An 18,907-nucleotide genomic window follows, 5' to 3' on the forward strand; every position below is an offset into this window, starting at 1 on the left:
CTTTCTAAAACAAATACTTGGTTTCTAAAGCAGAAATACAGCGCCACCAGCCAGAGTCATTTCATACACAAGAAAAATAAAGGAAGATAAAGGTGCTAATCTAACTGTGGCTCTAAAATAGACTGTGCTGATATGTTGTTAATTAAAACATATATTTTTAGTAACAATGTCACTTGCTATCCTACCACTTTTAATGGTGCAAGAAAGGAAAAAATAATAAAAAAAAACAAGCTAAGAGCAACCAACCTATGATCTGTAAGACCTACTGCCAATACGTTATCTACAAAAAAAAAATTTAAAATCAGATAAACGGGGGGAAAAAAATAAATGAATAATTCAAAACACTATAAATGTTTAATTTGTGAACACAGTATGCGTAATGATTTTTATTGAATAACAATTGCTACACTGAAACTTTGTTCTCTGTGATATTCGTATTTCAAAGCACTCAAAATCAAATTTTTAATGTGATATTATTCTGACATAAAACTTTTTACAAAAAAAAAATTGAAATATGCTCTTTGTATAAATATTCAATCCTTTTATTTTTGGAAGTAATTTTGTCTTTGATATCATTATACAGTTCCTTCATATTTTAAGAGCCCACAAATAAACACTGTAAACACCCTGGGCTAAACCTTTTAAACAATTTTGCATATAGTAGATATTGTGTTATGGCCATTTTTGCAAAATTAGGCATAGCTACTAAAGTGAGTGCGTACGAGTGTACCGTGTACACGTATATACATAAACACACTTTTTATTTTGGAGGCTATAAAGAAATTACTTATATGAAAAACCAAAGACACTTTAATCTAATCAATTAGTCTAAATCATTGTTTGACATATACACACCAACGTACACTGCAGCTAACTGAGGTGAGCCCACTAAAAACACACACACACTGATTAGCCACAACATTAAAAGCACCTGCCTAACATTGTAAAGTCTGACCTGTCCAGGCATGGACTTCACAAGACCTCTGAAAGTGTCCTGCAGTGTTTGGCACCAAGACATTAACAGCAGATTCTTTTAAGTCCTGTATGTTTCAAGGAGGGGCTTCCACGGATTGGAATTGTTTTTCCAGCACATCCTACAGAATCTCCTCAAACTATTCCTGAAGAAGTTTCACAGTGTGGCAGAGTGCATTAAACTGCTGAAAGAGGCTACTGCCATCAGGAAATACTGCTGCCGTGAATGAGTGTACATGGTCTGCAACAATCATTAGGTAGGTGGTATGTGTCAAAACAATGTCCACATGAAGGCCAGGACCCCAGGTTTCCCAGCAGAACACTGCCCAGATTTCTGCTGGCTTGCTTTCTTCCTATAGTGCATCCAGCTACCATCTCTTTACCAAGTAAACCACTCACACGACCGGCTGTCCACATGATCTAAAAGAAAATGTGATTCATCAGACCAGGCCACCTTCTTCCATTGCCTCATGGTCCAGTTGTGATGCTCACAGGCCCATTGTTAGCGCTTTCAACAGGAGACAGGGGTTAGCATGGGCACTCCAACCGGTTACAATGCAACTTGTGTTCTGACACCTTTCCCTCATGGCCAGCATGAATGAGGTTGTCGCAGGTGGCTTGGGGGGTGACCCGGCCGGGACGCCCCGGTGGACTGGAAGAGGGCTTACACCCACCTCAGACCACGTGGGGGCGATCACCCTGGTTGCTATGGGGACCACGGGTACAGAACTTTGAAGCTCGACCCTGTAGGGGGCCGTGGTCACCTCAATGCCTGGAGAGCCCTGGACCTCAGCACTTCCGCCCCACCAGGAAGTGCTGGGGGGAAGAGGAGTAGGGACACCCGGAGTGGTTCCGGGGATGCAGCCGGCACTTCCACCACACTGGGGCGTGTTGGTGGAAGATTGCCGGAACACACCTGGAGCACATCCGGGGTACTATAAAAGGGGCTGCCTTCCTTCATTCAGGGCTGGAGTCGGGTGAGGAGAAGGACGAGGTCTGGGAGGAGAGGCAAGGAGGCGGCCTGAAGAAAGTGAAAGGCATTTGTGTAGAGGGCCTGGACAGAGGGTGATTGGTGCTGCGGCACTGGGTTGTGCTTCATAGACTTGTACATAATAGTTGTAAATAAACGTGTGCTTGGTGAATTTACCATGTCTGCCTGTCTGTGTCCGGGGCTTGTTCCACAAGGTCTTCTGTGGGATCAGATCAGATGGGCTTGTCTTCACTTCCCACACAAATCAATGAGCCTTGGGCACCCAATACACTGTTGCCGATTTACTGATTGTCCTTCCCTGGACCACTTTTATAGATGCTGTGACCCAGTCACCTAGCCATCACAATATGGCCCTTGTCAAAGTCCCTCAAATCTTCATGTTTGCCCATTTTTTTCCTGCTTTATATCACCTTCAAAAACTGGCTGTTCACTTGCTGCCTACTATATCCTACCCCTTGATAGGTGCCATTGCAATGAGAATTAAATGTATTTATTTTATTTATATTCCACCTGTCAGTGGTTTTAATGTTGTGGCTGATAGGTGTGTATATAAATCTCCCTTTTTCTGTACAAATCAGTGTTCAACATCATGTGTGTATCTCAATGAAACTATATTGCATTTATAATATATCCTGGGGTTTACAAATGGAAGTATGCTTTATAAGGAAAAAAAAAACTCAACTGAATTAAAAATGAATGAACCGACACCAGTGTACCCACGAGCGTGCGTCTTAGCTGCCTAGGACTACAGGACAGGGACATGCCATCTACAGTGACTGTTCCGACACATTGCACTCTCCATTTTTCACTTTCTAACCAAGAAGATAAGCTGAGGATATGTAAGTGGTAATATCTATGAAAATGAAACTCGTTCACTAGTTTGATTTTAATTACTCTCATGTTATTCTCTGCACTTTGAAGATCTAGTGTACATATAAAACAATGCGCACACAAATATGGAATGGATCGCATCCCTTATTGATTCAATACAACATGTAGCATTTTATGTTCCAGTATGGGATTAGAAGTAGCAGGTGGCAACTTGACTTGTATGTGAAGATGAAGATCATCAAGAAACATCATAGGAAACAATCCAGCACCTGTGATTTGCTACTACTATTAACCAACTTGAATCCATTTGGTGCTGCTTCATTACGTGTGAAATTAACTGTACTAAACTAATGCATTTAGGGGTTGCGTAAAAAAAAAAAAAAAAAATTGCAGAAATTTTTTACAAGTTAATCTCAGGAATTAACGGAATTTAATCAGCAGCTCTACTGAAAATATTGAGTATATATTGTCTGAGTTGGGCTGATAAGGGCAGAAATAATTTAGATGTTCAGGTGAATTTATCTTAGAAATGGAACAAAATACCACTATAAATACTGGAACATAATGATAATACTTTATAATTTGCACAAACAGGTGCTCCTTATCATATGACCGCTTTCTTTGTGGGTTTGTAACATCAAAGTGAGTACCATCAAAAAATCCTGATGATTTTCTTACAGATTTCTACATACAAGAATGTAATACAAAGCCTGTCAAGCACTGTACCACAAATGGAAGTAATACTTAGTCTCTTCCTTAAATGTAGTACATGAATTTTGACAAGCAATCAATAACTGAACATTTTACACTTTTATTAGGAGGCATTTAGCTCTAGTAATTATATACCATGCCTTCCTGTGAAAAAAAATCATTTATTTCATATTCTCCTTGGTGCCATTTATTTCTCACACATCTTTTCTTGAGAAGATGACAACCATCCCCCTCTGGAATTTAATTCCTCATAGACACTATACTTGGAAAATTCCAAGATTTAACCCATACCCCCTTTTCCACTTGTCACAAGAGAATACTTGAAAAGATATTTTGTATTTTTTATAGGTTTGGGTTTATATTGACCTCTAAACTGTTGTCATTCCCACTACATCCAAAAGGAGAAGAGGTCTACAGGGCTAAATGCTAAGCTCCAGATGTGGTTATGTCAGCTGTTTCTACAGTGTTGACAGTTTCCTATCCCATACTTAAAATTCTATGCACTGTAGTTTATCAATGTGTCCCCTGAAGACCCTTCGCTGCTGGTCTCTTCCTCTTTTTATTTAGCCTTAAGGGCACTTCTCCATTTTGCCTTTTTATTTTTGATTTCCCAGAAGCATCACTTTATGGGAAACATAACGCAGTTGGTAATATTCCATTAAGGCTGCTGAGACTTTTCTGTTCTTATTATTCACACCTTTATCCTGATTATTACAGCAGAAATACAAGTGGTTTTTTAGGTTCTTGGCTGTACATAATAAATCACAAATCTGCTTCTACTCTCATATTCCGAGATGTGGAACATGAAGTTAAATGAAAGGCAGAAAATCCCATTATATAATAATCTACACTACCTTCCAAAGGAGAAGCCTTCCTATTTCTCAGCCTATACAGTCTGGGGAATGGACTAATCTTTCTTATTCAGAAAGAACCTTGCAAAAGGTTCCCCACCATGCCAAAGATTAGACATGCAGTACGTGACAAAATTCCCTGGAAATTACCCAACAAATACAAGATAAAGTTTAAATAAACGTGTTGATCGTAAGAAATGATTGATGGCCAAAAAAAACAAAAAAAAGTAAACCTATGCTTATTCCTTTCATGGTTATAACTACAAGTAATCTGTTTATATGTAAAGAACAGTAGTAGTAGTAATAGTAATAATACTTCTTTAAGCAAACCACAAAACTATTTTTCTGTACTGCACTGACAACACACTAGTTTATTCAGCTGTTCTTCCTCTGACATTCAAAAAAAAAAAAAAAAAAAAAGTCAGAAAAGATTTTTGTAAAAAATGGATAAGGATATCCAGATGACACTTACAAGCAGGATGAAGGGAGAGGATACAAACAGCCCCTTTTGGGCATGATCCCAGCACCTATTGTCTTTCCTCTACTGCAGATTGCCTTTTTCTGCATATTTTGCTGTTATTTCTATCATTTCATTTTTTATTTGTGTCTTTAAATTTAAACCATTCAATTATCCCTGTGTTCAAGCTGCAGTTAAGTTGACCGTTACTACTCTACCTGTCGTTGGGATACAGACTGCAGAAATGGTATCAATTACTTCAGAAAATTGAGTCTGAACATTGAGTAGTTTCACTGTAATTTTAGGTCCTACCATGCATTATTAGTATATTACAGAATATATCGCTAGCTGACCTATGTCTGCTTAAGCCAATGTCACATTACATGACTTCTTATCATTGGGTATGTCAGATTTTCTGTTTGCAGTTTCTGATCTCATTGCTGCACCATGCCATCTGAAAATTGTAGCCCATGAAACATTTACCGACAAAGTGCCATTCTTCCAGCACAGTCGTGCCCGCCCCTTTTTCTGATAGCCAATAGTGTGCTGCCTGATCGAGCCAGCACTAACAAGCTGCATTAATTTCAGCAGCAATCTCTGCACTTCAATTTTTTTCTATTCTGTTATGGTATTTAAAATACAAGGCATCAGACAGGCGAAGTTCTGTTCGGTTTGTGAAGTCTGTAGCCCACACCCAGCCTGATGGAGCTGGTGCTGTATGAAGGGGTAATAGCTGTAGTGCTTAAAACCACAGTCTTGGCCCTTTGTGTCCCCCCCCCCATTCTGTTTTAGTAGATAATAGATGATACATCAGACAGACAAGCTTCTCTTCTACTTATAGGGTTCAAAACCCACATGGTCCTTATTCCATGTTGCAATGTTTGTATTGTATTTCCAGCTGAATGCTCATTTGTCCTCAACTCTCCCACACAAACCACCTGCATCTTCGACCAAACCCATCTGATTTTGTCTTAGTCATTGGGTATGAGACATTAGACCGCGCTTTATGGGCGCACGTAGCCAACTGCCTCTGACTGGCTCAGATTAAGTCAGTGTTCTAGCAATGACTGAAAATTGCTAGAAAAGTCATCTAATGTGATACATCCTTAAACAGACTTTTACCAGTGGCCTGTGAGCCTGTAATGGTGAATTTACTTCAAGGTCTAAATGAACTCGATGTTTTTAAAATGCCTTCCCCTCTATTGGTAAGTATCCTTACTATTTAATGACCTAACACCATGAGGAACCCTTAAACAAAACAACAGATATAGAACTTTATATTTATGAATTAGATGCATTTATATTTATGCAAACATATGCACAAACACACACATATATGGAGAACTCATGTTTTATGTTTTGCTGTTACTGTTTTTGATGTTTTTATCCGTAAGCACTCTAAGGGCTCGTTTGTACTTTATGCTCAGAATGCGTACACATCATGGCTGCCAAGCGTTCCCAGCTTTCATTTAACGCGTCCTCTGAGCACTTCCTCAGAAATTAACGCGATGCGTGCACGAGTTGCAGACCAGCAAAAAGTTGTGATAAAAGTTCGAGTGTGATGTCAGAGTCTCTGTTTACTATCTACATGTGTCAGAAAGTTACTATGCGGATCATCCAGGATCGATGTGCGCGCTTTGATATTTGATGAATGGTTCGATGTGGTGAAGCAAAATGCCAACATACAAATGCATTTGTGGTGCTTTTATATTCTAGTGTCGCATATTTCCCAACGTAATAACACAATACATTTTAAATGTCTCACATACCATCTTCTGTGCAGTCTTTTTTTTGTGCACCATCACAAAAGCACCAGAATGTATGGTGGCGTATTTGAGCCACAGAGAAAAAAAATTAGGGGCATGGTGAAAAGGTCTATTTTGTTATTAAAGCGGAAATTTCAACTTTAATCTTGAAATATCCACTTTAACCTCGTATTTTATTTTATCATTAAAGTAGACTATCATAAACGTCGTCTTAAAAAAATAACCCACTTGTTAATCGCTACGTGCTTCTGGGGCTTCCTCCTGACTTGACAGCAGCAATCACCACACACAGAATACATTACATTTATGATACTCAATCTCTCTGCAAATTTAGAATCCTTAGGATTTATACTTGATGCCATTTCCATGATGAAATGCATTATAGTATTTATGTTACACTTTACAGATAAGTCGCTAACTTAATTTAAATAATGAATACTGATAATGATTACACATGTTGTGGTGGCACAGTCCGAGTTGCAGAGAGTCACATCCCTGGTGTTCCCTGCCTGGAGTCTGCATAATTCCCTGGTGGGTTTCCACAGTGTGCTCCGGTTTCTTTCCAAATACATGAATGTTTGGGGATTTGGTGATGCTAAAATGATGCTAGAGTATGTGTGTGCTTGAGTTCATCTTGCGATGAGCTGATGCCCCGTCCAAGTATTGTTTCTGTCTTGCGCCCGATGCTTGCAGGAATGGCCGCATCACCGGATTGATGGATTTAATCATTAAACATAATTTTCAGAGAGATTGTGGTAATGTGTCCTCGGAATTTAATGGATGTTTCAGGCAATTCACAACACAGAGAAGCCGAAGCTGTTCTCACTGTGATGATATCTCGCACTGTCACCTGGTGGAATCTTCCATATTTAAATAAAGTACGTGCGCAAGTATAAACAGTATAACGCTTGCGTATCAGTACGGTCTGCTGGAGCACGCGTCGCGTGAAATATAAACCTGGCCTAAGTCAATACACAAAGTAGAGCAGTAATTCTACTAACAGAATACAATGATCTAAAGTATGCCCCGTTTGCTTTCCTAAATGACAAATGTGAGCAATAAGACATGTTTAGAGGTAGTACCATGTCAACTTAGGATTTTTTTTTTTTTATTTTCTTGACAAGTGATGGGTTAAGAATTTCCTTGACCTCCCATTGACAGATGGCAGAATTAAACAACTTACTAAGACCTCTCACTACAATACCACTACATTCTCAGCAGTGGGAGTTGAAAAAGGGTAGTTGGAAAAATAGCCACTAGTTCTACCGCTGAGCCAAATACAGAACTCTGCTTAACAAGCTGCAGTTCTGACTGCTAGCTTTCCTCAGTTGCCGCTGCTGATTAATCAGGTGTTGCCCCCACACCCAATGAGTATGCACCCTAAGATAGCATGACTGGGATGTAAACTTAAGAAGCTGGAAATTACAAGCAGAGAATTCTAATGCTTAGGTACATTAAGACCTTCCTCAACCAGAGGCACGTCAGATTGTGTAACTTACTTTTTTTTGTGCAACAACAAGAGTGTCCCTCAGCTTTGTTAATTACCCCCTACTGGTTACACCACCAAAAAAGATTTACCAACCTTTGAAGGGGTGGCATAATTAAAGATGATCCTTTTTCTTTAAGCTCCTTGACATTCACAACTTGAGGAACATTTTTCAGCGTTGACTCTGTAAGTGAAGTATTGGCAGCTAAAATGCAAAAAAACAATAAAAGGACTTAAATTAACATATCTGTTAAAATACATCTTGCCTGAATAGTAACTTTCTCAAATTAAATAAAGAAAAAACCGAAATCTTAGTGATTGGCAATAATGGATACAGTGAGGCTATTAGAAATAAACTGGATGCATTAGGATTAAAAGTCAAATCGGAGGTAAAAAGCTTAGGGGTAACCGTTGATTGTAATCTGAATTTTAAATCGCATATTAATAAAATCACTAGGACAGCATTTTTTCACCTAAGGAACATAGCAAAAGTTAGACCTCTTATATCATCGAAAGATGCAGAGAAATTAGTTCATGCGTTTGTCTTTAGTCGACTAGATTACTGTAATGCACTCCTCTCAGGACTACCCAAAAAAGACATCAATCGTTTGCAGTTAGTGCAGAATGCAGCTGCTAGAATCCTTACCAGGAAAAGAAAATCCGAACACATTTCTCCAGTTTTGATGTCACTACACTGGTTACCTGTGTCATTCAGAATTGACTTTAAAATTCTGCTTATGGTTTTTAAAGCTTTAAATAATCTCGCCCCGTCTTATATATCGGAATGTCTGACACCTTATATTCCAAATCGCAACCTCAGATCCTCAACTGAGTGTCTCCTTAGAATTCCAAGAGCAAAACTTAAAAGAAGTGGTGAGGCGGCCTTCTGCTGTTATGCACCTAAAATCTGGAATAGCCTGCCAGTAGGAATTCGCCAGGCTAATACAGTGGAGCACTTTAAAAAACTACTGAAAACACATTACTTTAACATGGCCTTCTCATAACTTCACTGTAATTTAATCCTGACACTCTGTATATCCAATTCATTATAATAACCATTCAAAATCTGTACTAACCCCTACTCTCTCTTCTGTTTCCTTTTCCGGTGTCCTATTGGTGGTGGCTTGTGCCACCACCATCTACCCAAAGCACCATGATGTTCCAACAATGATGGATGGATTAAAAGCCAGAAGTCTGTATAACCATCAGCATCAAGTGACTCCGTGAGAACCCTAACTACAAAGAGGACTATTTCATTTATGTTAGGTAGAATGCCCAAAGGGGACTGGGCGGTCTCGTGGCCTGGAACCCCTACAGATTTTATTTTTTTCTCCAGCCTTCTGGAGTTTTTTTTTGTTTTTTCTGTCCACTCTGGCCATCGGACCTTACTCCTTCTTATGTTAACTAAGGTTGTCTTATTTTAATTTCTTATTTGTCTTTTATTCTTCTTTTCTTCATTATGTAAAGCACTTTGAGCTACTTTTTGTATGAAAATGTGCTATATAAATAAATGTTGTTGTTGTTGTTGTTGAAGAAGGGGCCTGAGTTGCCTCGAAAGGTTGCATATTGCAATCTTTTTAGTAAGCCAATAAAAGGTGTCATTTTGCTTGGCTTTTCTCTACATTCATAATGGCTAACACGGTACAACACCCTAGTACTGTTAAAATACATGAAAATCTATCGATGACTGGTCAGCATAATACCCATATCAGCAGGTACAAATTTATGGCTCCAATCTAGAAGGATTTTAATTTAAACAGCAAAGATGTGGTTGTCAGATTTTGTGCCCATGTCCCAGAAAATTTGCAATAGCTTAGACAGCGACTCCAAATGGGCCGTGCCTGACACAGAGAGAGAGAGAGAGAGAGTGTGTGTGTGTGTATACACAATCGATAGATTGGCACCACATCCTGCATTCTAGCTCTAGCCATTATTATATTCCACTTTAGTTATTTGGAGGGGGGGTGTCAGATAGAAATTTTATTAAAAATGATAGCATTTTAAGTTAGTGTTAGGATACTGCATTTCTTTTCTTCAGCTTTTAAAGAATATCTTGCGCAATAAACCATTTCAGGAAATTCCATTGTATTGATGTGCTTGGCTCACAAAAGCAAGAAAACACAAGAGAAAAAGAGGAACGGAGTGTGACAAAGCACATGGTTCCAGAGTTTAAAATAATAAATATTTAGTTCATTCAATATAATTGCTTTAAAGCAAAAGAGAACCTTTTAAAGAAGTGTATCTGTAGGAAAAAATATCATACCACTGTAACATACTGTATCTGTTGAAAATAACAGAAAAAATGTATTTTCTTTAATGAGCAAGTCAGAGATGAAACACAACAGAGTGTGACTGATGTGCAGACTCTGAAGACTATGTTTCTTGTTAAACAATACAGTTGGCAATAGGAGAAAAAAAAAATGTACTTATTCCTATGGAATCCCATAGACATTTATGCTAACTGAAATGTCAGTCAGTCAATTTCTAACCTGTTTAGCCCTGAACTTGGCATTTAGGGGGAATGGGTGCTGGAGCATATTCCAGCTAGCATAGGGTGCAAGGCAGGAACAAACCCTGGATAGCGTGTCAGTTCATTGCCGGGCGAATGCACACACACAGACACCCCAACAACACACTAGGGCCAATTTAGTATCGTCAATCCACCTAACAGGCATGTCTTTGGATTGTGGGAGGTAACCGGAGTACTCGGAGTAAACTCAAACAGACATGAGGAGAACGTGAAAACTCCACTCAGGACGGACTCAGGATGCCAACCCCAGTCTCCTTATTGCGAGGCAGTAGCACTACCACTGTGACGACCCAACTTAAATAAATTACCTAATTAAACACACGGTTATAAACAAGGAAGAAGAAGAAAAGATTTTGCTACACTGATGATTTTAACTCAGACAGCACAACTGACAATTCCTCACAAAAATGGGTAATGGCATTTGAATGACATCTTAATGTCTTACTTTTACAATTAAGAGTGTGAAACAGATATTGAATTATAGCAAACAATGCTCTGTTAAACTACTAAAACTAAACTGAAAACACTTTCAAGGAGTTTTTAACAACACTTTAGAATGAAAATAAAAGAAAGAAGGACACTTGTGCCATATGTCAAGTGTTTCAAAAGAGTCAGCTGGAAAGTGTGTCATACGGAATACATATCATTAGAAAAACAAATAGCAATTGCTTTGAAACACTAAGTAAATATCAGCAATAAAAGACAAAAACCTTGACATTAATTTCATGATTTAACAAGCAATTGACATTTAGCCATAATCTTCTGAAATGACTATCATAGTGAAAAATAGGCACAAGTTTTACTTAATGTCTACCTGCTGCCTGATTGGCCATTTGTCTTCTCAGTGCTGCTGCTGCAGCAGCCTGCTGGGCGGATACAGTAACAGCTGGGCTTTTCTCATACGTTGGGGCACCATGTTTAACTGTTTTGGATACAAATGCAGTGCTGTCCCCTCCTGCTCCAATTGATTTAGCTGTAAATAAATTGAAAAGACATTACTGTTAAATTAAAAATACAATGTAACGTAACTTACCATTTGTCACTAATTGTTTAATTTCAATGAGGTCTATACATTTCTGGAGTTTTGTGGGGGAGTGTACAAAAGTGTATACAATAAACAGAAGTACGTCAGCTGTAGACCTTCATAGGCTAAGGCCTTTTAAAACGGATCAGGAACAAGTGGTATAGAGCAGTTTTATACTTTTCAGCATAAAATAGAACAAAGAAAATAAAATTCTGTGTCAATTTATTAATAGCTAGAATAACTTCAATGTTCATAGTTTACACAATTTTCAAAGCTCCATCTTGCTGTTAAGGCAGATTACCAAGATAATGCTCTGAGGGGCTGAAAGAAATATGTCCTGTTTGAAACAGTCATTACTACTTTTTGAATATAACTTTATTCAGTACCAATAATCTCACGATTTTTAAAAATATTGCAGGCAGCAATTAATAAACAAGTGTTTATTAAAACAAATTAGTAAAGTGAAGCAAATTATTTTCAATCCTAAAAACAAAAAGCTTACACAGCTTGTTGCTCAAAAGAACAAATGTAACTTAAGTTTTAGAGACTTGTTTGGTTGCCAAACAGTTAAAGTGTTCCAATATAGCATCCAGACATCTTGGACTTGCATGGACTCTCAACTTCAACTACAAGACTCGGCAGAGTGCTATGATTAATTACATTCTGAATGCGGCATATGATAGGACTTTGTTAGACTTCATTTTTACTGAATCTTTGAATTGAAGTTCTAAGATTCTAAGGGCCTCCTATAAAATGTGTTGCATGCATAACGACTTTATAGGGCATGATGATGTTGAAACAATAGCAACAACAACAAAAATTGTTGGATGCCTGAAAGAAGGAGGAACAGAATTACTTGTGTGATATTTGCCCGGAGACCACATCCTTATACAAATTCTTGTTTATTTGTCTTCCCACAACACAACTCACAGTCCCGCACAACAACACAGTGCCTCTAGCCCCAGTCACCCTTCTCCTGGGCCTTCTCTCTCCTCGTCCCTGGGCCACCTGTCCTCTCTCTCCAGGAGCTTCGTCCTGCTCCTGCTTCCGACTCCAGCTCATTGATAGGAGGGAGGCGGCCCCATTTATCCTCACCCGGATGAGCTCTAGGTGCTCTACCTGACGTCACGTCCTGGTGTGGCGGAAGCGTCGGGAGAGCACCCAGAAGCACTCCGGGTGACCCTGGAAGGATCAACGTCCATTGGCGTGGCGCAAGTAAATAAGCCCCGGGCTCCATGAGGCTCGGGGCGCCCCCTAGCGGTGGATACGAGCCTCCACGGACTTGAGCCTCCCTGCTCCCCTTCCGTGGCCCTCTTCTGCTCCACGGCGGTTGCCCCCTCATGGCCCGGAGGACAAATATGCCACCTCTTGGTCCCTCCAGGCGTCCCAGCCGGGTCTGACCCCCAGCCATGTACGACACTTGTTCAGTCAAGTTCTCACATTGTCTGCTCCAAAGGACTGTTGACATTCATTTAGTTTTAACCACATTTTATGGGTCTTTCTCTAATGGTCTATAGATCTGTGCCCTTAGGTATGAGAATGATGTATGGTCATGCACTGTTATTTTGCTGAATTAGATTTTTTAAATCTGTATAAGCACTCGGACCCTGTTATTTTGTGAATGTTGTGTGGTTTAATGATTAAGAAGTTAGACTCTGTGTCAGATGACTTGGCCTGTGCTCTAAACATAAAAAATACACGTGAATAATTCTGCTTTAATTGTGAACTTGTAAAGCACTTTGAGATAATGTTAGCCACGGAAAGGTGCCATACAGTCCAGATGGACATTTTGCTGCTCTTCACTGCGCAGTTTTTAGTAATGCTACATTTTTTTTTTCTTTTTTAGTGTGATAATTTAAACTACTCACTCTACATCAGAAACAAGCCGCCTAGCAGAGTAAAGAGCAGAAGTTCATTGATTCACCCTTTTGACATTACACAATATTCCTATTTTGCATTAAACATGGTAAGTCATGGCACATCACCCAACCTTTTGAGAAGCCTATGTTTGGACAATTCTTAAAGATTCAGTTCTAAGGGGAGGTTAAAATTACTGCCAACTATAACTAGTTCAAATGATGGTGGGCGGGTGGGAGCGGAGAATTATCTTTCTACAGTAGTTGAAAGAACACATAAGTGTGGAAAAATGCTTGTTGAGATCCTCTGCTTGCTTCAAAATGCAAAAGCACAGCAGTGCCAATCAAAACCCATTTGGAACCCTACGTTTGGTGGATGGACATCGCCCCTCGTTGTCTATAGAAGGTAGCTGGTGTTGGTACACTTCGATAACCTGTTGGTCCCCCTTGGGGTCTGGAGCACACAAGCGTTATAGAGCATGCCCACTTTTTCTTTCATAAATACCAACCCTCAGATGGCCCTGTTCCCAGGGAGGCCGCTTATGTCACCTAATGAATTGACCGGGTCTGAAGCAGAGTTTCCTTATCACATGATACAGACTTTACAGGAACGGTGTATGGAAATTTCAGACTTCGTAAGAAATAGGTAAAAACACCCAATAACAACGTAAAAAACCATAAACTCCAGTCCTGCAACCAAAAGCATTTAGTTACCTTTACAGGACCTGTTGAAAGACAGAGCAGTAACTTGGGAAAACAGAAAGACAACAGCACATCTATAGCTAGTATAACCATTGACAAATTTGTAAAACCATATCAATTATGAAAGACTTTAATTTTATTATATTCTTCTACAGTAAATAATAGTTTCTGTATAACACTGCTGGGGAGGTACACTGCTCTTGCATGTGTGATGTTTCAAAACTTTGCTTACTTTGAGATGATGCTAAACTTTAGGAGTTAATACATAGATCTATAATGCACCAATAGCATAATTTGTTTCATTGGATGGGTGGCTGAGCATCACCAATCTCTCTTTGTGAAGAAAACCGTGGTCTAAAATGGAAACAAACCATTCCATACACTAATTTTTTGAACTGGATATTTCTTTTTACATGATCCTGTCAGTGGAGTTATGATTTGTATTGAATTTTGCTTCAATGTCACTATTTCTTTTATAAGCACCATTTTCATACACCTAGTTTATTACAGAACAAACATGGATGATTCTTAAGTAGGTTTTATTACTATTTATAGTAATTTCACATTTAACTGCCACCTTATGCCAAGTGACTTATAAGATGAGGAGACCAATTACTTATAAAGATTTTCTACAACTGAAACATAGATGGGCTACGTGAGTGCAAAGGATCACAAGGCGAGTGAGAAGTGGAAACTGAACAGACAGCCTTCTGGTTCAAGGCCTTAACCATCATACCACACTCTTTTCTGCAAAACACACCAGATATTCATTTTCACAATTTTAAATAAAAAATTATGTCATAAATGTACTTTCTGCCTGAAGCAAAACCTAACCTTAAGATACCTTCTGTGCCTCTGCTATTTACTTTCTCTTATAGGAAAAGTATTCTAATCATCCAAAGATTCGATGTTGAGATTTTGATGAATCTCAACGTTTTAGACCTCCATGACTTTCTCGTACAGGGTAAGTATTGCAATCCTCCAAAAGTTCCATTTTGAGATTTTGATTAATCTTCATGTTTTAGATCTCCCAGAGTCTGAAAATATCATTTTTGGAATTACGTTTTTGTGTCTGTCTCTGTGTGTGTGTATGTAAACACAATAACTTGAGTATGCTTTTTGCATACAAGTATTAGGTACAAAACATACAGTTAGGTCCATAAATATTTGGACAGAGACAACTTTTTTCTAATTTTGGTTCTGTACATTACCACAATGAATTTTAAATGAAACAACTCAGATGCAGTTGAAGTGCAGACTTTCAGCTTTAATTCAGTGGGGTGAACAAAACGATTGCATAAAAATGTGAGGCAACTAAAGCATTTTTGTAACACAATCCCTTCATATCAGGGGCTCAAAAGTAATTGGACAATTGACTCAGAAGGCTATTTCATGGGCAGGTGTGGTCAAGTCCGTCGTTATGTCATTATCAATTAAGCAGATAAAAGGCCTGGAGTTGATTTGAGGTGTGGTGCTTGCATGTGGAAGATTTTGCTGTGAACAGACAACATGCGGTCAAAGAAGCCATCCTTAAGCTGTGAAAACAGAAAAAACCCATCCGAGAAATTGTTCCAATATTACGAGTGGCCAAATCTACAGTTTGGTACATCCTGAGAAAGAAAGCAAGCACTGGTGAACTCAGCAATGCAAAAAGACCCGGACGTCCATGGAAGACATAGTGGTGGATGATCACAGAATCATTTCCATGGTGAAGAGAAACCCCTTCACAACAGCCCACCAAGTGAACAACACTCTCCAGGGGGTAGGCGTATCGATATCCAAGTCTACCATCTAAAGAGAAGACTGCATGAAAGTAAATACAGAGGGTGCACTGCAAGGTGCAAGCCACTCATAAGCCTCAAGAATAGAAAGGGTAGATTGGACTTTGCTAAAGAACACCTAAAAAAGCCAGCACAGTTCTGGAAAAACATTCTTTGGACAGATGAAACCAAGATCAACCTCTACCAGAATGATGGCAAGAAAAAAGTATGGAGAAGGCGTGGAACAGCTCATTATCCAAAGCATAGCACATCATCTGTAAAACACGGTGGAGGGAGGCAGTGTGATGGCTTGGGCGTGCATGGCTGCCAGTGGCACTGGGACACTAGTGTTTATTGATGATGTGACACAGGACAGAAGCAGCCGAATGAATTCTGAGGTGTTCAGAGACATACTGTCTGCTCAAATCCAGCTAAATGCAGTCAAATTGATTGGGCGGCATTTCATGATACAGATGGACAATGACCCAAAACATACAGCCAAAGCAACCCAGGAGTTTATTAAAGCAAAGAAGTGGAAAATTCTTGAATGGCCAAGTCAGTCACCTGATCTTAACCCACTTGAGCATGCATTACACTTGTTGAAGACTAAACTTCAGACAAAAAGGCCCACAAACAAACAGCAACTGAAAGCCGCTGCAGTAAAGGCCTGGCAGAGCATTAAAAAGGAGGAAACCCAGCATCTGGTGATGTCCATGAGTTCAAGACTTCAGGCTGTCATTGCCAGCAAAGGGTTTTCAGCCAAGTATTAGAAATGAACATTTTATTTCCAGTTATTTAATTTGTCCAATTACTTTTGAGCCCCTGAAATGAAGGGATTGTGTTCAAAAAATGCTTTAGTTGCCTCACATTTTTATGCAATCGTTTTGTTCACCCCACTGAATTAAAGCTGAAAGTCTCCACTTCAACTGCATCTGAATTGTTTCATTTAAAATTCATTGTGGTGATGTACAGAACCAAAATGAGAAAACAGTTGTCTCTGTCCAAATATTTATTGACCTAACTGTAGATTTCTATTAACTTTTGGGCTATTTCCACTTTACCTTTTACTCATGCAGCTGCAGAGTCAGATTTATTTAAATTTGATTATATAACAACTGCTCAATATAGTATTAATTTGATTTGTTGTTGACAGTTCTTTAATGGATATAATATAAAAATATAATCATTGTCTCTTGGTTTATACCACAAATATTCTTCCCCATATTCTGACTATATGAGAAAGTCTAGGGAAGACCACTCCCGATTTTTTTACTAGGCATCCATAAACTGTAACACGATTGTAATATTTTTGTGAGTGCCTGACCTACATGATATGCAGATGCATTTCAAATGTTTCTGAATGTTTTTTCTTGCATTTTGATGACCTGTCGCGCCATATTCAACCCTTCGTTCATCACTCTGGCACCCAGGTAATCAGCCTCTCCTTGATATTCAACATTTTGGATACACAGCTAGTTGTGCACGGGTGCATGTCCCCAAATCTGTCATCATTTTCACTGTGTCGCTTATTGCACAAGTGTGAAGACTATAAACTAGGCTTCAGGTGGATGGAAAGAAAAGAATTTCTTTAAAAATGGTGGTCTAGAGAATCATGGAAAAACAAACACTTTATTCAACAAAATAAAATCTACGTATGGTGCTTTACAAGTGCAAAGCAACTATAAAATTGTGTACATTCACCTATCCATTATTAAACTCATGTAATTTAGTTAAGAGTCTTATGGGCTGGATCTAACCCCAAAGCATCGACTGCATGGCAAATACCATTACTGGTACTGCAGAACTCAAAAGTCCTAAATTCCAGTGACCTGGGCAGTGCCCACGTGAAGCTTACAAATCCTCTCTCTCCTTGTTGCAAAAATTTAATATTTTGTCACCACACAATGTACACAAACAATATTTTCCATTACAGTAATATGACTCATGGCTTTTCCAGTAGTTGCTATATAATCTTACACTACAGGCATTACACTTATAACCTACAGGCACTATACCTAAAAAACCTATACTGGATACAACCACCTTACCTGAAAGAATTGCAGGGCTGCCTCCCACTTGTAATTTTCCAAACACAGAGACAGGGGGAGATATACCACCAGGTTGGATGGATGGAGTACGAGAGACAACCTGGTGCTTAGGTGGTGTGACTTGCACTTTCTCCTCCTCCAGAGATGCTAGCTCTTCCTGATCGATGGACTGAGAAACTGAGGATGTGGAGCTGATGTCATCCAAGTCTTCAAAATACTTTGGTGAGAGAAATGCTGACCTTGAAAGATTTGCTTTGAAGTATTGGGGGGGGGGGGGGGGAAAAAAAACAGAAAAAAAATTAATTGAATTAAACCACTAAGCCACTAACTCACTGTAGTGAATGTTAAACTAAAATAATTTGAATGTAATTAAAATACATTGCTAAAAAGCATGTACAGGTGTATGTCATATTAACACTTCAGCCCAAAAGCAAATAGTATAGTGAGCTAACATTACCTATGGACTTTCATGAATACAGGTAGTCCCAGACTTACAGACATCCAACATACGACTGACAAACGGGGCTGCAGCTGCTCCTTCATCTGTCTGGGGGACACGACGCAGGCTCCTTAGTAACTGCTGCTCTGCCATCTTTGGCCTGGCGACGCTGCAAGCGGTGGCTGGACGGGGACTGGAGGGGGGCAGTTTCGCTGCTCACACAGTGTAGTGTAGTGTCCCTCAGGTGGCTCCGGTTGATGAATACGGCAGTGGCGACCACACCCCATTCATTCTCAGTGGGCGGCTGGGTGCGCGGCAAGTGGTGACCCGGGGTCCATAGTCACCGGGGCCACAGCTACCTCTCGTGTACAGGACGGAGGCTTGATGGGGCGGAGGGGGGCAGTTCGCTGCCTGCCCACTACGCCGCCGCAGCTACTGCTCCTGACTGGACGGAGGCTGCATGGGGCAGAGGGGGGCGGTTTC

At 39.5% G+C, this 18,907-nt stretch overlaps 1 protein-coding gene across 3 annotated transcripts in view; it reads right to left on the reverse strand.

Annotated features, from left to right (window-relative positions):
* Positions 1–18,907, reverse strand: part of nup214 (nucleoporin 214) — a 122,568-nt gene that overhangs the window by 50,837 nt on the left and 52,824 nt on the right. For all 3 annotated transcript variants that reach the window (XM_028793027.2, XM_051932280.1, XM_028793029.2), the window contains exons 22-24: positions 17,986–18,237; positions 11,410–11,568; positions 8,162–8,270 (exon numbers count right to left, since the gene is read on the reverse strand). In XM_028793027.2, coding sequence (XP_028648860.1) covers positions 8,162–8,270; positions 11,410–11,568; positions 17,986–18,237 — 520 coding nt within the window. The remainder of the gene's footprint in view (positions 1–8,161; positions 8,271–11,409; positions 11,569–17,985; positions 18,238–18,907) is intronic.

This window comes from Erpetoichthys calabaricus, chromosome 9, assembly GCF_900747795.2.
Source record: "Erpetoichthys calabaricus chromosome 9, fErpCal1.3, whole genome shotgun sequence".
Lineage (NCBI taxonomy): Eukaryota > Metazoa > Chordata > Cladistia > Polypteriformes > Polypteridae > Erpetoichthys > Erpetoichthys calabaricus.